The following is a 25,615-nucleotide window of genomic DNA, read 5'->3' on the forward strand; positions in this document are numbered from 1 at the left end:
AACCTACAACAGTCCATTCTAAATGTTGCCGGCACAAAACTTAAAAAAGGATAAGAGTGATAGCTAGAGAAAAAATTAGTACATAACGTTTTAATAAGTTAGCAAGCAAAGGAATTTGTCTTACCCAGTTAAAGATGTATGAAAAATCACTTCTCCAGATAGCTGACAATCTCTCTTCATTATCAGCGGAGCATGAAGCTCAAGTTCAAAATTTCGGATTTCCGCAAGCGGGTTCCTTTTCGAACGGGTGTTATTTCAAAAGAGGAAGAATTTCTTGAGGAGTTCATATATGAAATTTGGGATGATTTGGTAAAGTTTTTGAGTGATTTTGGTTGAGATTTACAAATGGGTTAACGTGAAGATGATGAATAATTTTTTTTGATTTTTGATTTTCTTTATTTTTAGAGCCACGTTGCAATTTTTAAATGAAAAAAATAAGACAATTTTTTTTAATTCATTAAATTTACACATGTAAAAAAAAGGGGAAAGTGCACAATTTCTGTAACGGCGAGGGTATATATGCCCTACTTTTTTAACGAGGAGTATATCCGCTCTATATCGCAAAGTTGAGGGGTATATTTTCCTCTATTCCCATAAAATTATAATAGACAATTTCCGGCAGTGTCGTCTTCTTCCTTTTAGACGAACAACTGCTGTAATTTGATCCAAAACCATGCCAAATCTTAACCGAAGTGCTTCAATTTTCATATATGAACTCCCCTCGACATTCCAGTTCTTTTGAGATATCATCCACTCGAAATACGTACTGTTTGAGGTAATCTAAACTTTGAACAATCGCCTTCTTTAACCTTGAGACCTGCTATAAATCGATCCAAAACCATGTCAAATCTCAACGAAATTGCTTCAAATTTCATATATGAATTCTCCTTAATATTCCTGTTCTTTTGAGGTATCACCCACTCAAAATGGTGCTCGTTTGCGGTAACCCACATTTTGAGCTAGAGCTTCGAAGCTTTTGTTAATGGCCGTCAATGGCTTCCAACTCCTCCTTCACATTTTTCAGCAACCAAAATCTATATATACTTCAAGTTTAGCTTACAATGACGATTACACACATCGAATTTGAAGAAATGGAATAATTTGGGAGTAAAGGAATGATTTTCGGGAAAGAAGAACATGGAAGAAGAAAGATGGAAAGAAAGAGAAAGAGAAAAGGGATGTTTAGAAAAGTTTAAAATTAACACCAAAATTTTTAAAAATACAAAGAGACCCTAGCGTGTTTGCTATTCCTACCATTAGTATTTTCTGGGGCCAAAAAAGAAAAAAGAAAACCAGGGCCCTAACTCCTAATTAAAAACTTTTGGGGTCCTGCCACCTTAATCTTCTGGAAACTCTATTTGAACCTCCTTTTTTCTTTTTGACAACACTTTAATACTGTATTGGTCAAAATACAAATTTGATAGCTGGGCGAATTAGGAGATGACACGTGGCAGTTCAAGTCTAGTCAGATCAAACTCGGCAAAGACGACTTTTGTCAGGGTTCAAGGTCATACCTGGTTTGGGTCATCCAGACATGATTATAATCCATTCCAGACCCGATACAACGATGGTAATTTGCCTCAGTTTGGAGTAGAGCAATCGGTATATCATCTGTGACCTGTCACAAAAAGCTTCACAAGATAACTGGTTTCGAGAAATCCAAGATACCCTTCGACTGTTACGTAATGATGTACATAACAGACTCAACCTGCAGATAATAGATAATGATCATTATTAACAAATTAACTCAGTATATTTTTCAGCGATGCGCGCATTGTTCAAAAGAAAAATAGAGAGGAGAGAGATAAGAAATAGATGTATATGAACCATATGTGACATATTGCGGATATAATATTCTCAGATTAGTCTTATCACATTCTAAAATGCGCCGATTGTTCAAAAGAAAAAATAGAGAGGAGAGATAAGAAATAGATGTATATGAACCATATGTGAGATAACACAGATATAATATTCTCAGATCAGTCTTATCACATACTAACATTTTCCCATGGTATATATAGTTGCTTCAACTTCATTATTAACCATTTGTTTTGAGTTAAAAATCAGAAGAAGAGAAGATGAAAAATTAGCATGAAAAAGACCAATGTTTTCATCAGTGAAAAGCAAACCAACTCATTTAGCTTTGCTAATATCTCCAATGTTGCCACTTCCATGGAAAAGAGTAGTCCAACATATCCGCAACAAAAAATTAAATAAAGAGACCAAAAAAATAGTTCTACAACTACATAAGGATCGAATGTATGATTTTTCATAAGTTGATCAAATAAATCGACCAACCTACTGTAACGACACAAGTCATTGGTAGCATTTGGAGCCTATCAAATATTAAAGAGTAGTAGTGATTGTAATTCAAACGTTTGAATAAACTAATGTTGATATATTAAGTGTTTAATAACTATTCATCTTTGACTCAAATAGCACTCAATAGTCTACCGGCCATCTATCTAACACTCAAACTTTTATGCCTATAACCAAACAAGTGTTCTCCTTAGTTCTTATTATTTCCCTAGACGTGCCGAAGCCAATCAAATAAAAATAAATTGAAGCAAATGGTTTTGTGTACCTTGTAATCGTTGTGTTTGTCAAGAACATTTTACATAGGGATAAACGAATGGAGTAATTCCAGTTCCAATGGCAAGTCGAGAGACAAATTGAAATTATAAAAAATGCATATCCAAATTGAAAGGCAGCAAAAGTGTGTTAGATGACAATAATGTAGCTAAAATAAAATTTACCATTTTAATGGTGGCATTTGAATTTTTTGTCATGAGCATTTCTTTATCAACAACTCTAGTAATCTTGACCTCTGCTCCAGGCTACAAGTCACCTGAAATATGAAACATTTGTAGCTACATTAGTAAGCAAGAGCAAGAATGTTTTTGTACTATGCATTAGGAAGAGTGGTTTTAACTTAATCTGTACCAGAAAACTAAGATAAGCACAGACTAATCTTACATCATTTAGAGAATTAGGGAGTCGTTCATTATGCATAAGAAGTTTGAGCAAAGTCCTTTAACTTCTTCCCCTTTGTCATTGGTGTACACAAGCCTTTTGACGCACGGAGAAATGTTTATGAAATCTCAAATTTAGACATCTAACTTGTGATCCCTTAAACAACTATGACTATGCTTGGAGTATATATAATGTATCACCTATAGTTGTTGGTAGAATTGATAAGTGTCAATATTAATCACAATCTTGGCATATGATTATCAATCTATTAAGAGTGATCTGTAATAGGTGAAATTTTTCTTCGAATAATTAGGAATTAAAAGCTTACGGTTTTGGAGTTAACGAAGTCACCAAGTAATCGTTAGCATGGTATGGAGCCGAATAACTTAAGTTAAAACTGAATAACTTAAGAGCCGATTAAAGGCTTTACAATATTTTTCTTTTGGAATTTGAGTAAACAAAAATATTTTTAATTGCCAATCACCGGTTCATATAACTTAAAATTGATATGTAAAAGCTTAAATCTCTTTAAACATTTGTAAGATCATGCATGACTATTTTGTAAACATGCTTTCAGTCTATTCTACTATATATAAGTGAGCTAATGATAATTTTTTACACGTTGGTGGTCTTATTTTGTATAGAGAGTTTGTAGTATACCTCAGATACAACATTTTTTAAATCATTCCGATCATTTTTGCTGCATCCCTATCCCACATCATCAAAATAATTGTACCGGTGTCATCTATCACTCCTAATTTTAGCTTGAACCTGGAAAGAGTCATTATAGAAAAAAATTTAAGTTTGTTTATGAAAAAAGTTAAGGAAGTATGTATTATGGTCATACCTATGACTGGCAGATGGAACTTGCCCGCATTTTTTACAATAGAACTTATTCCCCTCTGGCTCAACCTTCTTTGCGCACATTTTGCACTCTAGGTCTATGTATACAATGGTTGCTACAATCCAGAAGTTTCCCGGCTGCTCATAAAAATTGGATTTACAACTTTTATGTACAGAAAGATAAGGTAAAAGTTTTCCTGTTGTGCTGATTATTAATAATTAGGTACTCACATGCTTAGAGTCAATCAAAGCCTCAATAGTTTTAACTCCAACACTTCCAGATGCTAATTCATCTTCAATAGAATGAGTCTTTTGAGACGAAATTTGAGTAATTCTTTGTGAGCTTTCTCCACACACTGAGACGATTCTATTTCATATTGTAACTTGAGATACGTTAATAAAGAGTAAGAATAAAATTTAATTTGAAATGACCATAAATTTAGCATAACTTATAGAAACCTGGAGCTAAAGTCAATAATTTGAGGAAGATCTGAATTGATCCTGTTGACACCCAATTTTGTCCCGCCTTCCCTAAATATTTATTTACATTTATAGTATTTTGGCAATTTAAGAAATGATTATTTATATTTTTACTATCATTATTAGCTTCTACTAATACCGGTGTTTTATTATTTTATTGCAGTCACTAGTTGTTAATTTGTTACCACAATTATTATTCTTCTTCTTATTATTATTATTATTTATTACCGGTATTATCATAATTTGCATCTTATGTTACGCATCGCATTTATTTCGCGCAGTTAAATACTAGTGTTTATTTACTGTTAACTTTCAAAATATTATTGCATAGCTATTACGACGCCATATAATTTTATTTTTATCCGAGCATTGATAAATACATACTTTATAATAGGTAGTATTTTAATCAAAATAGATCTTTTATGCAAATTTAAAAGCCAAAATAGCATAAGAAGCAAATATATATTTAGCCCATCCGCCCCCGACCAATTTATAATCACTTTCGGACCAACCCAATGTGATTGGCCCACATTTTAACACCTAAACCGACCAGCCCATTAACATTCTCGGACCAATTCAGTCCACCATTCATTTAAACAAGATCACTAGCCCACTTCACCTAAATCTACTCGACCCGGTCCACTACCCGAATAGGCCCATCCGTTTCACAAAATGTGAAGTAGGCTAGGGTTACACCCCATTCCCTCTTCAGCCGCCCCACCCGCTCCTCTCTTTTCTTCCCTTTCGTCTCTCTCTCTCTCCTCTCCTCTCCCCCTGCCTCTCTCTTCCTCCCTACTTTCGGCAAAACCCCGCTTCCCTTTAGCCATGGACAAAAATTGTCCCTTCCCCTTCTGTGTAAAAGTCGTCCGTTTGCGAACTCTAGCGGACTCGTCTTTTCCCCTTCTCCTCCTCTGTCTCTCATTCAACATATATAGTAAATCGCAGAACTTCTTTCGATTCTACAGGCCATGCATGGCCATTTGGGGAAAAGAATTAATGTTCATCAGTGTTCAACTGTAGGTAAGAATCGTCATCTTCCTCCGTTGTCTCTTTTGGATCTGAAATCGATTTAATGAGTTTTGGCCATTTGTGAATTTAAAAATCATCTCCTTCGTCTGTTTCGTTGATTTTCGAGCACGGACTTTTAGTAAATTTTGTCTCCTTCTTCTGATTTTCTGGTCAAAGACAGAAAAGAGCCCCTATACGTTTGTGTTTGAAAAGGATTCGATCCCGCTCAATTTTCAAATTTTTGAAACCCAAGCAAACCCTAGATTTTCCCCCTTATAAATATTCGTTTTCTGGGTTCGTAGAAAGAGGTTCTGGGAGTGGCCTAAAACCTTTCCCCTGAAAAACAGTTCTTTAGCCTTGAAAATCTCTAAAATATAAGTCTTTCAACCGCCTAGAATTCCCTAAAATATTAATTCTATTAGCAGTTGCAATATGGGTCAGTATCGAGTCATAAAAATACTAAATCCTGTTTTGTTTTTGCTTCGGGTATTCGTTTGAATTCGAGCATACGCAAGTTCGAATTTCGAAGTGTTTCGAGGTATATCGGAAGCTCGAGCCTCACTTCGCTGCACCCGAAGAAGGTCAGTAAACTTCATATCTTTTTTTATCTTCCAGTTCTTGTATGTAGTGTGTTTCTATGCTTAATTTGTTGTTTAGCTCAACATGTCGATAGGGTGTATTTAAATGCGTATATGATGTTGTTTCACTGTCTCACTTAGTCGCTTGTTGTTAGTTTGCCTGCATTATATGTTAGTTCAGTTTAAGACATGTTTGAATGCTTTTGATTAATGTTTAGTTTGCTTTATACTTAGAGCCAGCCTGTTAGTTTAAATATGTACGGAAGTATTGTGTAATTTGCCCCTGTTAAGCATGTATCCTGTGTTGGTTGAATGATCTGAAGTAGAATTCAGATATGTTAACTTGGGATCTGATTGCCAGTATGTAGTAGTCCAGTTTAGACTATTATTTGCTTGAACACTGGTTCTGTTAGTCTATTATTATAGTGGATGTAATGCTGTGATTGGTCTGATGAAATATAGAAGTTGATGTTTATTATGGTTTAATGTGTTCTTAACCCAAGATTGTACTTTATGTTTCGAATAAGTCTACTTTTATCCAAATATATACTCGCGTACCTCTCATCCCTCAAGTTGCTAAAGTTGAAGCAGATCTGGTCCCTTCCCTTATTATTTTGGTTTTGGTTCCTATGTAATCATGAGTAGTTCGTTCTGTGTTTAGCTATTTAGTTTGTTTGCTTAGTGTTGCAGTTGATAAGAAACTTAGATTCAGTTATTTAGTTTGTTTTGCTTAGTGTGGCAGTTGGTAAGAAACTGTATTTAGCCTCTTAGTTTGCCTGCTTAGTATTGTAGTTGGTATGAAACCATGTTTAGTTATTGAGTCTATTCTGCTAGGTGTTGCAATTAGTATAAAAAATTACACTCAAAGTGGCCTAGTTTGTTTGCTCAAGTTTGAAACTGTGAATGTTTGAAGGAGAAAAACCCTCCTGTGTTGCTTAGAAATTGAATTGCCTAGCCCACTTAAAATTAGTTTAGTCCAATGAAGTTTTTATCCGATGAGTTATTTTTACAGTGAAGTATGGTTGGATGTTTGTTTGGCTTAGCATAGTCAAAGTATGTTTCATGTTACCCTAGTCTAAGTCTATCCATGTTAAAACATATGTAGAATATCCTGTTATGGTTAATCATGGTTTATATGTTATATATGTGTTGTAGCTAGTGACTGCATAGTGAATATTTTTTTTTAAAAAAAATCTGCTATTGGTCCTTAAAATAAATGCCACTGGGCATGAAATCTGCTTCTTAAAGATGGAAAGGACCATTATCCTTCTTCGTTTCTAAGGTTAAATCGAGTGCAGTCTAGTCTAAGCATGAAGTTTGTTATCCTACCCTATACTGAACCCCCTCCCCCCGGTGTTAGCCATGCCTGGGATTCACGAAATCCCTTGGAACTTGGGCAACATCGGGAAGACGGAGCAAAAGCTTTCCGACATTGACCTTCTATACGTCCTTATGAATGTGTATATATGAGATATACTTAAATATACACAAAGATATACATAATCTTTGTCCGTTTTGAAATTTTATCTTTACATATTCGATCTTATTCTTTTTGGTTATATTCTAATCCTTTTCCTTTCATGTTTTGCATGACCACCGCATACGAGTCCGAGGGACTCGTTCTTCTTCCATATTCGGTGTTGGGCTAAAAGCCCAACGAAACCTTCTCTCGGTCCACCCCCGTCTACGCGAAATGGAGAATATACATGCCGGGCCAAAGCCCAATAGGCATGAACAAGGCGCATCAATTTTTAAAAATGGGCCGAGCCCATTCTCCCTAACAAGAACTATGGGATCACAAGTGGCCCAAAACGGGCGTGCCCATTTGATATTATTTGGCCCCTTTTATTTTATTTTTTGTGCTTTTAATTTGTATGATGCAACTAACCCTTTTACTTTGTTTTGTTTGTTAACTTAGATGAAACTTAATGAAGTGATAGGTTTAGTTTTAGCGTAATGGGTAGTTGACTTAAGGGAAAACTAATAATTAATTTCATAAGATTCATTTTTTCTTATTTTTATGTTAGAATTAGTTATAATAGCTACAATATTTATTTTATTAGCATCACTAATAAAAGAGAAAGAAATCATTTCCTTTTGAATCCTATTTATAATAGGCTTAGAGTTTTCTACATTGCTATCTTCATATAACATAATTTATCCAAGGTTAGAATTTGCTAAATCCTTTCTTAAAGAGCCATCACTTTTACGCAAATTATCATAATTTTTACAAACCTCATTCTAAATAGCATTTTTCATTTAAAGCTTTAATAATATTTATAAGTATTATTTTAAATGGCATGATCACACTTTCTTTTAAAACCTTAGCAACATTTACAAGCTATTTTCTTAAAATTTAAATGCTATGTTTGTGTCTTTATCCTTAATTAATTAACCTAAGTTTGGCCGGTAAACCGTAGTTAACGGATTCTAAAGGATGCCTAACCCCTTCCCTTTAGGATAATTAGAACCCTTACCTAGAATTAAAATTTAAGCAGACCATTAACAGGTTTAGTTAGGCTTTACCTTAGTTAATAAAATAGGTGTCCTAATTCACCATTAAATTAATTAGGTGGCGACTCCTTAAAACCAAGCAAATAGGAATCTCCAATATGTTGTACCTAATTTAGCCCGTCTAAATGGGGTATAACAGATCCAAAGCTTAGAAACGTGCCAAGTGTTCCTCACTGAATATTGTTCTGCACGCTTAATTATATTAATAAGAGTTTGCTAATTGTACAAAGATATAGAATTGCAAAATAAGTAGACAACTTAATAACCTCGAAATCGATGTGCTCTAACCAACTGCATGACGACGACAATAGGCTTATCATTCGATTCAATCAAATGTGGCTTGATCTCGTTCCACAAAGTCGCCCCAAAATGTTGCAGATATGTTGTTGCTCCTACAATTGTTATAAGGTTAAGCACATGATTCAAAATTACAAACTAATTAAACATTTATTAGTTGTGGAAAGCTTACTTATAATCCTGCAGCTCAACGTTCATGAACATACGGACGTTACCATCTTGGTTGACAGACTGTACGTCCCCATAACTCACAATTTCGCCGATAACATCTACAAAAATATGGACCAAAGAAATCAGTGCAGAATTTGTCATAGTTGAGGTATGTTTAAAGCAATAATTTAAAAGAATTAATATGTATGTATGTTGAAGAACTGAAAAGTGCAGATTATTTCATGAAAGTGACATGGACATCCATATGAATTCCCTTAAGCAGAATCTTTGTTTGGTGCAAATGTAAATAATTTTATTTAACACATAATATGTAATGTTGGTAGATTCATTTCCTGTTCTGCTAAATAATATTGGGTTTTAACGTGTAAAAGCATGAGATCCACCAGATGCTCAAAGAGTTTAGATTTATTGAAATTACTACTTTGGCTCATGGGCTGTTGTTTAAAGTTTAACAGTATAATGTAGATAATAGTTATGGATAGTAGTTTGGTTTGTAGGTATTAGCAATCAGTTCAACCCATGGACAACAGAAAGCAAATAACGGAAAGTAAAAGAAAAAGGAAAAAGATTTAATTGCCGAATAGTTCGGTGTCGTCAAATTCTTGTGGATTAGATAACTGCTCATAGGGTCTGAATTTGAAGATACACATGTTGAAATATGGATCCTGTATTTCCTCAACAATGGTCTTCTGCGTGAAAATCAACTTACACATTCTTCATGATGTACAAACCCAATTCCTTGAGTTCTTGGTTCATCGTTTTCAAACTTTGAATAATATTCCTGCCAACACTTGCGTGAATGCGGCCTCCCTACAAAAACACTAAATCAGTTAATAAGACTAAGTTTTTCCGCATATTTTTCTTGTATAATGATGCATATGTAAACAGTGCAAAATAGAAGTAAAGTGAAAATATTTAACCTTTTCATCCATCAGAATAAGCTCAGTTGAAAAAGGACTATCAGGTTTGTTGTGAACTGGTTTTTTCCAAAGCCTGACAATACGAACCTTTAACCTCCAATTCATCGGCTTGGTGTTAATTTCGCTAATAAAATTACTTTCACCGCCATTAATTCATCTCGTTAATAGAGAAGAAGTGTGAATCAATATTGACAGCGAGTCAGCGAGTAGAAACGAAAAGCCAATATTATAGAGCAACTATTATAAGAGAGGAGTAAAATCAACGGGTTCAAATTATTCAGGCATATAATTAAATATCTTGTGTTCATCAATGTAGAGGAATTGATTTGGTTACCCAATTCACCAAATACCTAAATGATATAACCATGAATGTGAAAAAAAACATAAACTATGAAAAGAATATTGTGCAGATGGTAATCAATGTGAAGTACAACAATTATGTTTAAAGAAATTTAAATTAGAAATCAGATTACTCACTTTAGTGCACTCAAGATTCCTGTCAAGAATTATGAGCAAACCGCTGCATCGTGATTTATTGCCCTTTGTAAACTGCTCCATTCTAAAAAAATTAAAGATCGTGATATCCCTAATTTTAGGGTTCGTGGAGAAAGGTATTTTGTGCAGGAGATGAGGAATGGGAACGTGGTGTAGATGTGGGTTACTTTAGGAGTAGGTTTTTTTTCTTTTTTTTTTCTTTCTGATTTCCCCCTTTTCGTTTTCCTTTTCCTAGTAGGATTTAATAGAAAATTAATTTCCAATTTTTACAACTGAAACGTGGAAGTTGTATCCATACCATCTGGAATATTTTTTTCCTGTTTTTTTTTTTTAAAATCCATATTAAATAATTAAATATTAAATAATACTAACTAATAACTACTTAATAACTAATTAACTATTTTCTAAACTAATTATAACACATGGCATTCTGTTACATTGCCACTTGTCACAATGCTATTGCAAACAATCCTCTTTTTAATTATATATAAATACAGGGGAGTCATTACTTAAGGTTTAGCTATGATATACCCCTATTCCTCACTTGTCAGGAATCTAATTTTTCATCAATACTATGGTATAAGCTCACACTTTGTAACAAAGCAAGCAAGCACTTGCCTTTCTGCTCAAACTGCTCGACAGCTTCCCTGAACACAACTAGATAAGAACTACTTACTCCGTCGTTCTATTGTTTTACAGTTTGTTCTTACTTATTATCTTATTTATCTATATAAGCAAGTCTTTAGGCATCAATAAACTAGTATTCGATCATTATAATATGCGTTGTCTTGGCGGTCAAATATAAATTCAATTGTTATCCTAAGTTACATATCTAGGGGTAAACAGTTCAGCGTCCACGGTGGGGACAGGACAATTGTAGTATTGTTTTGATATGTTATAAGCTCTTTGCTAAATTGCTTCACTTTGTTTTACAAGTAAATTTCTTAACATGTCTGGAGTCTAGCGTAACAATTAAATTGTTGAAAACCAAGGTAATGATGTATTGTCTAGGGATAAGGATAACCTGGAGGTGCCACCAGGCTTTGGAGGGGGGGAGGTTTACAAGAGATTGAAGACCAAAACCTGAGAAACAATTGAACTGGACTCATTTACATGGAGATGGCCAAATTCAGAGAAATGATAGAAGTCGGACCCCGAATGATGATGGTGATGAGAGTGACCTGCGAAGAAGTAGGTGAAACTACTTTGAGTCACCACGAGGCCGTAGAAGGTATTCAAGCTCCATCAGAATCGATGTTTTTCTTCTCTTCACCTTCAACAACATCCTTCACCTCATTCTGAGGAATTAAACATATGTGATTGGCCTTTTTGTTTCAAAGATGAAAGGTATACGAATAACATCATCTAGTATAGTAGCCTTAAAGATGATAATTCCTGAAATACCTAAAATGCCCTGAGGTCGGCAAGAGGAGCCTGCTAATTCCCACTTATAGAATGGTAGAATTTAGGGGTGTGTTTGGTAGGAAGGAAAATGTTTTCTCATGAAAAATATGTGGCTTCGAAAATATTTTCTTGAAAAATAAGTGTCTTCTTACTTATTTGCTGGTGTTTGGTGAGTAAGCAAACAAAGATTGTCCCAAAATCATTTATATATAACCTAAGAAAAATGCTATGGGAGTAGGGTAGGGTAGGGGTTCGGGTATGGTTGGTCAACTTGCGGTGAGGGAAGGGGTGGGAAGAAGACAATGAATTTAAAATGTCACTTATGGAACTTGTTTTCCTTTCTTCTACTAGAAAAGTCATTTGTCTAATTTTCAATGAACTAATTTTCCTAGAAAAAATACTTTTCAAAATATTTTGACTAACAAAATTTGAAAAAATAGGAAAATATTTTCTTCCATACCCAACACACACTATATGTCCGCTCATTATTAAGCTATTGACAATTCAAATAATTATGAAGTTGATAACTCCTAGAAGTTGCGCAAAATTTTCAGTTGTATAAATGGAAAGACTTTGGGTCAATCTAGTACGAATATGTTTCTTTGTTCATACTCGTTATATATTAGTCAATTAAATTGTTCGAATTGTTGTTCATAGTAAAAGGAGTCGAGACACTTTTTAAAAAAAAAATTATAACAGAAAAGTCACCTTGTTTTGTATTTTATACTGCCATTTTTCTTTATTCTGTACCTCACTCTATTTTTTGGCATTTCACACTCAAAGTCATTCACTATACTCAACTGATATTTTCGACCACTTAACTAATGTGATAATATTTAGCTTTGCCAAAATCACTCATCTCACTTTAACTAGAAAAAATATGTATTAACAGATGAATCCAAAACTAAAACTAGACCTGCTAGATTTTTTACAGGGAAAAATAGGTCGTGGGACGGGAAGCTATTTTTTATTTGAATAAAACAAAATTAGAGGTCATGTGTTCGCCAACAGAATGAACCTGGATTATAGTTACATTCTTGGATTATAATGAAAATTAGTTCGTAACAAGATTGCAAATGGCATTAATTAATATGCAGCATCTTTTTGCAGGTCCCAAAGGGTATAAAAATACACAAAACTTAATATACTAGACCTGCTAGAAAAAAGAAAAAAAAATTTTTTAACGTGGAAAAAAATATAAATCGTGGATCAGACGTTATACAGAAGTATAACTATTTTTAACTTATAGTTGAATAAAATTCTACCCTAAAATTAATGCATGTTTGTTTTTAATTCGGATGGGTGAAGTGGGAGAACCAACAGAATGAACCTGGATATTTTTCATACTCGGTTACCTAGATTTAAATCATTGGATTATTTAATAAAAAAAATTATTGATTTTTTTTAATTTTTAAAGCATGATTAACTCAAATAAACATTTTAACACATGCAAATAATTAAATGTGTTATATATCGGAAATAAAAAATTAAATATAAGTTAATATAAATGTTAAATTACATCTTTTTAGATATAAGAAAATATGCTCATAAGGAAACCAATCGTATTCCAACAATGCACCTCATAGTAATTAAATATTTACGATATAGTGTAGCACGCCCAAACACTATCTTTTATCGTAAACAAAATATAATGTTAATCGCAGGTAAAATTGGGTTTTAGTTTTATGTTTTTTTCTTAACTTTTAAGTCTTGTGCCGTTTAATAGTTAGTATGTAATTTAACATTTACTACTCAATTAATGTGTGATTTATTTAACTTATATTTAATTTTTTATTTGAATATATAACACATTTAATTATTTGCATGTGTTAAAATGTTTATTTGAGTTAATCAGAAAAATTAAAAAAATCAATAATTTTTTTTTATTAAAAACATAACCGAAAATGATTTAAATCTATATTGTATCCACGTTATACAAAGGAGGAAAAAAGCAAAGGAAATCAAAGAATATTATGTACCATCGAGTTCTCCCACTTCATCCATCCGATATTAAAATCAATTGTATAATATTAGGTAGAATGAGTGAGTTCATTCGGATCGACCCACTATACAAGTTATAATTGTATAACGTGGATTAGTCCACGTTATACAATAATTTTTTTTTTTGTTTTTCGTTGAATTGTCGGTTTTAAAAAAAAAATTTGGGGTATATCGTGCATCCACGATATACCCGTTTTGGTATATTAATTTTTTGCCGGCAAAACCGTGTATTTTTATACCCTTTAGGTTCGACTTTTTTAGATCCAGAAAATTGCTCAAACCTATTCCAACAATGCACCTCATAGAATTAAATATTACGATCCCAAATTCTTTTTCAAAATAACAACTAGCAGGTTGGGTTTTTAGTTTTAACTTTTAAGTTCATTAGTCAAATGTGTGATTTTTTATTTTTTTTTTTTGAAATTTAAGTGACATAGATTATTTTGGCAACAGTAAAATATTGTTACGTTAGGTAAGTGGCTAAAAATTTCACCCGAGTGTAGTGACAAATTCTGTATGTGAAATGACAAAAATATAGTAACTTTTTTGTGACAAAACAAAAAAAAGTGATTGCATGTGAAATCAAAAGAACAAAGTAACTTTTCTATTACAAACAATAATAAAAACAAAAAGACAGTTTTTGCTCAATTTCTATTAGTTGAATGACCTAAGTAATCACGTTATTATAATCATGCTAATTGGACGGAGACACTCTCTCCTGTGGGGTCACCCTTCAGTCTGATATACTCCCCGTCTTCCAAAACTTACTATGTTCATTTTACAATGACATGCAAGATAATTTCGCATGGTTGTCGCTGGTGCTACTAAAGATTTTGAAGATAAAACACATACTCAAAAGTTGTACAAAAAAGATATGTGTAACATTCTAAATTGAAGATTGTTAAAAAAAAAAAAAAAAAAAAAAAAAAAAAAGATGTTTAAGCCAATGGAATTGGTTAATATGGCACGTAACAAGCACTTTTCTAGATACTGATACATTTGTCATGTTTTCCTCCAGATAGTAATAAGTGCGATACGGCTACTGACATCATGTCATGTACACTTCAGAATATTTACAAATATCTCAAAGTTGGGTATGATTCTACATGTGTTAAAATCAATGAAAATGAATATCCATCCAAAAGGTAGAAGTGGATGGCTTAAAAAAACAGATAGGGAAAGAGAATAAGATGAACTAAACATTATCTGGCCAAAATTCCCTAAAGAATGCTCGCTCAAATTCTTTCTCTTGCATACGCTTCTCAAATTCCAGTACTTTCTTCATCTTTTTAGAGATCCCCTTCGTTTTCTGTACATCACAAAGTGTACCCCATCATCATCAGTTTAATAGGCAAAAAAGAACAGGCAGCCAAAATAAAATAATTTAAGCAAATTGGGTGCAAAAACTAATACACTGATAGGCAATAGATACAGAGAAGACATCAAATCCTCCAGCAGACCTAAAACAAAGAGATATCAGCGCCAATTCGGATATGAATTCCACTGATACATCCAAAATACGTATATCCATATTTCATCCTTCAAATTATCTAATGGACAATAAATACATATAACAGCTTGAAAATTAAGCTAATGTAAATATCCTGGTTCCAATATTTTGCCAGCATTGCATGACATAGGCGGCAAAGTAATTAATTTGCACATCATCAAACTATAACATCTTTTCCCTCTTCAGACTGATGAAAATAACAGAAGAAAAGATGTATTCTTTCGTAGAATATCCGTTTTTATTTGACATACTTCTATTCTATTCTATCCATTCCGTGAAGCAGCTCTCTAGTTAACCTTTAGCAACACCAATTTACTAAATTTAGGAGTTCTCTATCCTCAGCTTTCCCTCCCAGACTCCACCTCCTCTACAGAAGTCAAATCCCAAATGGTCCAGTAATCCACAGACAAACCAGTGCCCACCTTTCCTTCAATCCCAATGAAAGCACCACTTCATCCAAACTCTCAATCTTTATATGCACAAGGTGTGCTCTGCTTTACTAAAGACACTTTTCTTGTGTCCTTCTCACTCCCATCTTATAATGAGTTACAATTCCATGAACATCTTCAAATGGAGATCAGAGACAAAATCTCAAGCAATTTCATAAATAGTCACATAACTATGACTTTTATCCACCGTCACATAACTACGTTTCTAACAGAATTCACCTACCAACACAAAAGTCACAACTGCCAGAATACCCAACACTCCGATGAGTCATAATTTTTACTCTACATATTAGCCTTTTTTTTAAAAATTTGTAAGACTATAAATACAGACCAAATGTAAAAAGGACTGACCCGACCGGACCCAATATTTGTAACCTTCCCATGAGTGGTAATACACCTATTTTTTTATCACCTTCAAATGGATCCAAATGACATATCGTACATATCTTTTGGAAATTACCATCCAAATTCTCCTCCACTTTTGCATCCTATTTCAAGATTCTCATCAAACATTGAAAGACACCAATTTTGACCAAGTGATGCTCACATGGGTGCAAGAACCTTGAAATACTATTTTTGCACAAGTTACATATATTCATGTACATGAGGCCTTGGAAAGGGCTAGATTCGAAAGTGCGGAAGGGTTCTATGAATGTATTGCTAAGGTGGCTCCTGATATTAGAGAGAAAGATATTACTCCCTCGCTCCCAATTTATGTGGAACTTTTCGATTCTCGAGAGTCAACTTGACTAATCTTTGAAGCTAAATTGAATTAGATCAACTTAATATTTTAGAATTAAAATTCAGATATTCAAAAAATATAGATCAAAGCTCACTTAATTTGAATCTCGAGAAGCGAAACATGCCATATAAATTGGGACAGAGGAAGTATGACGGAGCAGCTTGGTACTTGCAGGAATCCTGACGAACTTTTTGGAGTTCCAATGGTTGTTAGACAAAGAAAGACGAGGTCACCAGGTAAGCGAGTGCTTCTATGCTTCTCTATAGCTTTAACTTCTTTTAATTTCTTTATACTTATAAACTTTTGAACATTTATTCTACTTCTACAGTTGGAAGGATGGAAGCATTATAACTCTCCACTCCACCCTTCCCAAGGTTTGTCATCAAAGGTACAAATCTAACTTGTAGCTCATTCGGATGTGAGAGGAATTGGAGCGTGTTTGAACATGTAAGAAGAAAGATTCAGTATACTAGTCTCTCGGTACGCACGTTGCACATGTACACCATATCAGTATAATGCGTGAAAAAAAATTAATCACATAAACATTATTATAAATATGCTTGAGTTAAGGAATTACTTAAAGAAAAATTATAAGATTTTGAAAATAACGAATGTAATCATATGTAGCTAACTTAATGTTGAAAATGACAAATACTTTTTAGCTTTTTCTTTTATTACTACTATTATTATTAATAAATATAAAAACATACTATTAAAAGAGTGTTCTAGTCTTTCAACATTTAAATTAGAGCTCATTTCTATAATAGTATAGATTAATAAAGTAAATTATATCTCAATTGTCCTAACTCCTATTAATTATTTGCCACAACTTATTTGCAAATTCATACCAAGATGATGAATAGACTGGACCTAAAGCGTCTCAATGATCCAGTGTTCATAAAAGGAAAAGGAAAATACAACTTCCAAGTAGATGCTATATGTGCAAAAAGGAGGTTGAAACTAACAGGCATCTATTCATTCACTGTGGGGTGGCCTCAGATTTCTGGAACATGTTTTTTTGCCTATTTGGTCTCAATTGGACCACACCTCTCTCAGTTAAGGAAGCTTATGAGAGCTGGAGCCAATGAAGAGTTGACAAAGCCATCAAGAAGATCTGGAACATAGTACCTGCTTGTATATTTTGGTGTATCTGGTTAGAAAGAATAGGAGATGTTTTGATGGGGAGTCAACTCCTTTAGGTCTTTTGAAGGCAAGGTGTATTGCCAATTTGTTTAGTTGGTCCAACTTGGCTCCTGTTGATAATGCAGAACATCTTTTGGTTTTATAGCTCATTTAACTCTGGCTTAGATAGTTTTTGTACAGCCAGCCAGTCATTTTTTGTAAGCTCAAATGCCATATCTTGTAAATCTTGCATCTTCTTGATGCCTTTTATTAATATTACTTGCTTTATCAAAAAAGAAAACATCATAGAGCACTGAGCGTTGTTATGACGCTCGCAATGTAATTGATCCAATTACTTTGGACAATATTGACAAGGCTAATGAATGGCTAACTGGAGTCCCTGAAAATCATGAAGGCGAAGAAGTATTTGATGGGGATTTGAATTTCACTTGGGGTGATGTTGGGGAGGCAAGTGGAGTTGGGGAGAGCATTTATGGTTTAAGAGGGAGTAGCCACAAGGGAAAAGAAGTTTGCTACAACTCGATCCCTAATTGATGAAGTTGAGAGGAAGAACAAGATGATAAAGAATATAATGATGACGATGACGGAGATTATGACAATCCTGAAGAAAAATATGGTGCTGATCCATTTGTGTTTTGGTTTTGATTTTGCTTGTACTTGATCGGACTTTATGCTATCGACATTTTAGTTTTTAGATTGAATGATTTGCTTCTATATACTATTTATGTTGAGGCCTTTTTAGTTCAATTATTTACTTTCTGTGCAAGGTTTATTTTGATTTTTTTTTTAATTAATAAAATGGCATTCACTTCAATGAAGTGAGCGCTTCGCCTCACGCTTTACACGAATCAAGCCGTTGTTGCTTTTTTGCGCTTCACACTCTCAAAACACTAGGGATATAAGAATCCATACTTTGCACCTTATTAAATATAATCCCCTTTACAAGATGTGGTATTATTTTATTCTTTGTTTGGTTACATTTTTTATTTCGGTATGAGTTATACTAGTGTAATTTTATACTGGAATCTAATGTGAGATAATGATTAGCTATTTCTTGATAAAACAAGTAGAATAAAAAATTTGCCCTTTTGCCAGAGCCCTTTTCTCTAACTAATCGGTTAGCGTCTTTATTCACCCGGTCGTCCTAATTCCATACGAATCAATACTGAGAAGCATGTGCCCATCACTCCAGTGAAAGAGAGAGCGCTCGTCAAAGCTAGCCCCATCTCAGGCTGGTTCAGGCTACCCGCAATGCAGAATAGCTTTCTTAAAGAAGGTCAAGATTAAATGAATTATCCGAATTCGTATAGTTTAAAACCAAGCATGTGTATTATAATCCCTACATTGAAATCACAGCATAATATCGTTGACAAACCAATTGACCACCAAGTTTCCACAAAACTTATTTCTTACTTCCTCACATGGACTAGGACAAAGGATGCAGGGATATCAATGGAGAAAAAAAAAAAAAATCAATATTCATTCATATTAACAGTAAAAGCGGATTCTACTAAAACTATATTCTAGCCTAGTCAAAAAAAACCTCAAATGCTGTGAGTTCCAAACAGTGTAGCACTGGCACTAAGGTATTTTTCGGTAATCAAAGAAAAAAATATATGGGCTACAGAATCTATTATCTCAACAGTGAAATGATAAGCTCTATGAAAATGTACTGATTCATCATAGCCTCATGTCAAATAGTCCAGAATAGTCGTTGCTCCGTGCTTCTGTTAAGCGAACTACTTGTTTGGTACTTTACATAACCACACCATAAAGGGCCAATACCAAGAAATGTAGGTGGGTTTTCAGACTATTTTCTACAACCATCAACTTTATTGCAAAGCCAGACATTAGATCAGCTCTATTTTGACCGAATGACCTTTAATAGTTTCCTTGCCCTATTGTCGGCTAATAAACCCCTTTCCTACATCACCTTCCCTCCCACCAAAGCACATCTCCTTTTTATCACACATGCCAACGGTATCTATCCCTATCACTGAAGTGATTGAGAGGATCAAAGGGATAGGTTATTGTGTTTGGAACTTGTAAATACATGTCATACGTCTCACTAAGCTTCCAAACATAAAGAGCAAATAGCTTTAATAGCATCAATTTGAAACAAGTGTTAGAATATGCATTCAGAGGAATGGAAACTTACAGTCACTTTGTCCCCATCTTTTAAGATCTTGCCAGAGGAATGCCCGGGACTTTTTGGGTGCGGTGCTGCCTTTTTTGGCTTCTCTGCTCCCAAGCCTCTCTTATTTTTCTTAATATAAGCTGGCACCGGTTCCAATCTGCCCTGTTGAGGCCACAAACAGATCAGAAACCTTCACATTACAACAAAATGCAAACAAGGGTTCCAAAAGTAAAGATATATTATCTACAGCACATTTAATAGAAGAATCGTGTGACCAGACCATAATATAAGCTTGTGGCTTACCTAGCCATTCTTTTAAAGGCGACGGCAGTTTCTAGAGGGCAGATAATGGGTAAGACAGATGGTCGGTGCATAGGAATGATGAACTGCTGATGCATTTACCACAATATGCATCAACATAGACCCACTGTCAGGCACATGAAAAAACAGAAAGTAAAAAAGAACGTATGCTATTGATGGAGATCAACAAATGGCTATCACCAAAGAGGGTGAAGGCAGAGAGGATAGGAGAACTGGATCTAGAAGGAGACTGAGAAGGTATACAAAAATATTAGATGAAGGCCTCTTCTTTCCAAAGAAGCAATACAATATCCAAACACGAGAACTAATGTTCGGAGTTCGTTGACCATAACTATGAAGTTAGTATGTGGCCATTGCAAAAGGAGATCACAAGAGGTCAATAAATTATCATTGTGTTAGCTGATACGGAAGAGCCAAAGCCTGATGATATAGTGCTGGACTGCTGGTTACATTTTTCAGGGCATCCACATCTCTGCAGGGATAACTTGGCTTTAAGATTTACATATACATTTGAGTGCTTTTATATTCATTTAATATAGGAGCTGCACCTCCTCTCAAATATACCTTTTTTTTTTTTTTTTTTTTTTTTGGGGGGGGGGGGGGTGTTCATCATTCTCAGGTGCCATTAATGAAAATATTGCAAAGTAAGTGAATGCTTGGATATGTAGAAGTCGCTCCCCGTGGTCCCAACAATGAAAAATTTGTTTATTCTCTTTTCTTTTGCTTTTTCTTTCTTTATGAAGTCCCAAGATGAAAATCTTTAAAAGTTTAAAGGTACATAACAAGTCTCCTATCCTTGTATGATCAATAGGCAGTGGAACTCTTTTGAGGTCAAAGGCATGCCTGATTACATTTTAGCCTTCCTGTTAAGGATGCTAAAAACAAAGCTAAAGGAATGGAGTCTTGCAAACTATGGTAGTCTGCAAAAACTGAACTCAGATTTGCTGGAGGAGGTTCAAAAAATTAGAAAAGTTACAGGAGCAAAGAGACCTTACTGATGAGGAAATTGCATCCTGGACAGGTTTAGAAATGAAATTTGATAAAGTGACAAGATATGAAGAGATAGCCTGGAGACAAAAATTTAGAGTGCTATGGCTGAAGGGAGGAGATAAAAACACCAACTTTTCCACAGAGTGGCTGATAATCGTAGAAGGTTGATCAATTTGGACAAACTTAAGGTCAATGGAGAGCTTATCTCTGATCCAGAGGCTATGAAAACAGAGATCCTCATAGTATTATATGAACCTTTATACTGAAACTGAACCTTGGAGACCTGAATTTAATCACTCCGAATGCCCAAGATTGTCAGGGGAGGAGGATGTCTGGTTGCAAAGACCTTTTGAGGAAGAAGAAATTTTAATTAAAATCAGATTGTGTGTTGTTGACAAGGCACCAGATGGGTACTCTGTAGGGTCTTTCCACAAATCCCAGACTGTAAAGAAGGACTTAACGAAGACAGTGGAAAATTTCTATTCTAAGGAACTTCTTGAGAAAAGTATTAATGCAACTTATATTGTTTTAATACCAAAGTAGAAAGGAGCTAAGGGACTATAGACCAATCAATCTCATTGGAAGTGTGTACAAGATTATCTCTAAGATGTAGAGGCTTAAAGTGGCAATAAATCACTTAGTTGATGAGCAACCAATGGCATTCAATAGAGGGAGGCAGATTCTGGATGCAACTCTAGTAGCAACTGAGTGTGTGGACTCTAGACAAGAGTCGCAAACCTGGAATCCTATGCAAGTTGGATTTAGAGAATGTCTTTGACCATGAACATGAGAGGTATTTAATCAAAATTATGAAGGACGTAGGTTTGGGAGTAAATGGCTAAATTTGGATCTGATTTTGCATTAGTTCTGTTAGGTTCTCTGAACTAATAAATGGATCCCCTGAACGCCTCTTTCCTCATAAAGAGGTCTCAGACAAGGAGATCTCCTCTTCCCTTTCCTATTTATCCTAGCTATGAAAAGTCTTAACCATATGATCAGAAGGCGAACGTAAATGGATGGATAAGTGGTTTCAACGCCTCTAACAGTCCTAGCTGAAATCTGGACATATCTCATCTACTATATACTGATGACTATCTAATCATGTGTGAAGCTAAAGTTGACCAACCGAGACATATTAGGCTAATCCTCACAATATTTGAAGCCACTTTAGTCCTTTATGTCAACTGGGAAACAAGCCAACTTCTCACCATAAACATGGTTCCTCAACTGCACATTCTAGCAGGCACTCTGACATGTGAGATTGGCAGCTTGCCGACTACGTAGCTTGGTTTGGCTGTGGGTGCAAAACATAAAGTTTCAAAGATATGGGAAGGGATGCTATAAAGAAGTGAGAAGAGACAAGCCAAATGGAAATCTCAATATCTCAGAGCAATTCTAGTGAACCCTGTATTGGACTCATTACCAACATATGTGATATCTCTATTTGAATAAGAGGCTGGACACCCTTGGATGGAACTTTAACAAGGAGGAAAAAGTTTTTCAGTTGGTGAAATAGAAAACTACACTGCAAGCAAAGAGCACGGGAATTGAGAGTCAAAAACTTACGGCTGCAGAATAGAAGCGTCCTATTCAAATGGTTATGGAAATACAACAATGACCAACAGGAAGGTATAGCAGTCAAATATGGCCAGAGATCCCAAAGGTGCACCAAGAAGATTAATTCACATATGGAACTAGTAATTGGAAACCAATCTTTTCCTTATGGCCCAGTTATCCAGTTTTGTCAGGTATACTAAAATCAAATTAGGAAATCGCAGGAAAACAACATTTTGGGTGATAACTGGAAAGGACATGACCCTCTAAAAGACCATTATCCTATCGTTTTTTAGTAACAAATCCCCAATCTAAAGTAGAATAGTTAGAGGACACAAGGGCTGGAATCTAAGTTTCTGAAGATTACTGCATGATTGGGAATTGGAGAGAGTCGCTGAATTGTTAATCCAATAAAATTCAAGGGATTTCCAGCAGTGAAGACTCTTTAAACTGGAAAGGTATTAACGCCAGGATTTTCAGTCAGGTCTACCTATAAAATTTTGATGGGGAATAATCAGGAGGGCCATGGCCATGGAGATAAATTTGGAAGGTTAATGCACCCTCTAAGGTTCTGTGCTTCACATGGTAAGTAGCTAGAAAGGCTTGTCTAACTCATGAAAACCTAAGCAAGAGGAGCTTCCAACTAAGTTCTGATGCTACTTACATGAAAAGAAGATAAGAGGATAACTCTCATTTGTTCTTACACTGTGTTGTCACTTTTCAACTATGGAAAACGTTCTTGGACATTTTTGGTATGAGCTGGGTTATGCCAAAGGTTACAGCTGATCTTCTGAGGTGCTTGAGTGGTGTAATTGGGCGTGTCAAATGGAAGAAATGGTGGAGAAAGCTCCAGCAAGCATTTGGTGGACTGTGTAGAAGGAAAAGAATTCCAGATGTTTTGAGGAACAAAGGAACTCCATACAAGGAATTAAACTAAATTGTATAATTCTCTTTCCATTTTGGTGTAAAAACAACCCTATAAATGATTGTGATCCACACTTGACATTATAGAAAGTTTTTTTGTCTAGGGGGATCTTTTATATTTTATGAATCTGTGGATGTGTTTTGCTTTTCCAGTACAAGCTTGTAGGCCTGTCCTGATGTTTATAATGTCACCATATTCCCCAAAAAAAAAAAAAAAAATTCTCCTATCCTTGCCTTCTACTGGTCCTAACCCTTTAAAAGTATTATATAACCGAGAGTTCAAACAATGAAATCAAAGCAATCCCCATTATAAATTGATCAGAAATATCATCTTCAACATCCGTTTAACTATCAAATTAGATATAGTCACAGAAGGGGAGTTTCAGTTGATAAACAACTAGAAAAAAATGGTAGAAGCCAGAAAAAGCAATCTCAACAAACACTGGAATTGCAAAAGCCTGGTACAGTCATGGAACTTAAAGAACAGATCCGTTCAACTAATGCAGAAATAATACAATTGATACCTCAAAGTTTAAAGAGAAAGAGAGCAAAGGGTTAACTCACAAGACCTGAAAGGAAAGGAAAGCAGTTACCTGTTCAGCAATGCCAAGTCCAGTTCCTTCTCTCCAGCCATGCTTTTTTAACAACTGAAGAAACAAAGAACCCTTTATAGTCAGTACTTTATAAAATGCAGGGGGACAACGAGACGTCAGCCAGGTGTTTAATTATTTAAGGTGGACGTCAGGTCAAACTCATCATAGTATGTGTTACATATCTCTATATTGCTCGGACTCTTCAAAAATGTCGAAGGGTGCGTGTTGGATGCTCCAAAAATAGTGCATATTTGGAGAATTAGATACAGGTGCGGCAACATTTTTGGAGAGTCCGAGCAACATAGATATATCCAATATAAAATATACATGCTTGGACTGGTGCCATAACTGCCCAACTCTATCTAAAAATAAGAGTTAAGGAGCAACAAATAACAAAGTTGCAAGCGTTTCTGTTGGTGGCTTGCCAACGACTCCCTCCTTCCCAACTAAAGTGTCTTACTTTCCTTTTTGATTTGTCCCGAGAAGAGTCCTCTTTCTATATTTAGTAAGTTGACAATTAAAACATCAAGCTTAAAACCAAAAATTTAAAGGACATTTTAGTACATGTTTAACTTAGAAGCACAAGATTGAAAAGCCTTCTTAAAAATTCCGTGTCCAATCAAAGTAAGACATTTAAATTGGAAGAAGGGAGTAAAAGATTAAAGAGATATTGATGGAATTAGTGTTATTAAGAGCCATATTGGCTTTATCAAAGAATCAATCATGCCTTGCTATTGGGTTTGAAAGAGAAAGGAGACCTTAAAACCAAGGTTGTTGGAATCGATAGGAATTGAAGTAGAAGAAGTGATTGCCACATAACTCGTAGATATTCCTCCTAAACCGGCACCTTCATCCGATCCCATGGTTTACTTGAAATACCTTTCCTAACTCGTGCAAAAACGCCCTTTCTTTCTTGTATTATAAACAGCAACAGATGGAAGACCGACTTCAATCACCAAATTCCCTTTCTAAACAAACTTCTTTTCTTCCATGCCCCTTACTATTTTATATACCTTTTCTTTTTCTTGTCAACACCCGTTAATAAATGGGCAATTCTGCTTCTTTTGGGTGGCGTTTAAAAATTTTCCCTCATTTTTGCCATCTTTATATTTGTGGTCTTTTAAGTTTCTTGCTTTTTCTTGATATGTCTAAGTTACGGGTTTGAGCTCACTGACCGTAAAATAAAAAAAAATTAATTTGGCGGCCAGTAAGGGGAGTGTATCTTAGAATCAATGTACGTTAAGCAAGGGAAAAGCAAGTTATGCCGAAGGGAGCATTGTTGACATCCAATTTTGTCCTGCTTTTCCTTCGAGTAATTTCCTTGTGCTTTTGCGTCATTAATAATTTGGACATATTTTGTTATCTAGTTTTATTCAAAATAGTATGTGATTAATATTTCATACATTCTAGAGGTTAAATTTATTATAATTGACTACATATTTTCTATATAATATTATGCATAGTATTGAGTCCAAGATATTGACAAAGAAGCCAAAAGAAGCTAATTGAGAGGAAGAAAAGGCTCTGCCACTTGAATCCCTCTTACAACCCCTTTTAAGATAGGCCCA

The 25,615-nt window shown here is 34.7% G+C and overlaps 1 protein-coding gene across 4 annotated transcripts; it reads right to left on the minus strand.

The window, feature by feature from the left end:
- Positions 1-14,650: 14,650 nt before the first annotated feature.
- LOC132033075 (uncharacterized) lies at positions 14,651-24,991 on the minus strand. Of its 4 annotated transcripts, none has more exons than XR_009408661.1 (4): positions 24,806-24,853; positions 24,048-24,101; positions 19,687-19,827; positions 14,651-14,993 (listed from the first exon to the last, which is right to left on the minus strand). XR_009408661.1 is itself a non-coding variant. In XM_059422954.1 (4 exons), exons 2-4 carry the CDS (start codon positions 24,086-24,088, stop codon positions 14,880-14,882), a joined length of 291 nt encoding a protein of 96 aa, XP_059278937.1. In that variant the 5' UTR covers positions 24,089-24,101; positions 24,895-24,991; the 3' UTR covers positions 14,651-14,879. The 4 variants fall into 4 exon arrangements, 3 of the variants coding, with proteins under 3 accessions (XP_059278937.1, XP_059278924.1, XP_059278929.1); XM_059422954.1 differs by lacking the exon at positions 24,806-24,853 and adding an exon at positions 24,895-24,991 and having other exon boundaries at positions 19,687-19,822; XM_059422941.1 differs by lacking the exon at positions 24,806-24,853 and adding an exon at positions 24,895-24,972.
- Positions 24,992-25,615: the final 624 nt, after the last annotated feature.

The sequence above is a fragment of the Lycium ferocissimum genome, chromosome 2 (genome assembly GCF_029784015.1).
Source record: "Lycium ferocissimum isolate CSIRO_LF1 chromosome 2, AGI_CSIRO_Lferr_CH_V1, whole genome shotgun sequence".
NCBI lineage: Eukaryota > Viridiplantae > Streptophyta > Magnoliopsida > Solanales > Solanaceae > Lycium > Lycium ferocissimum.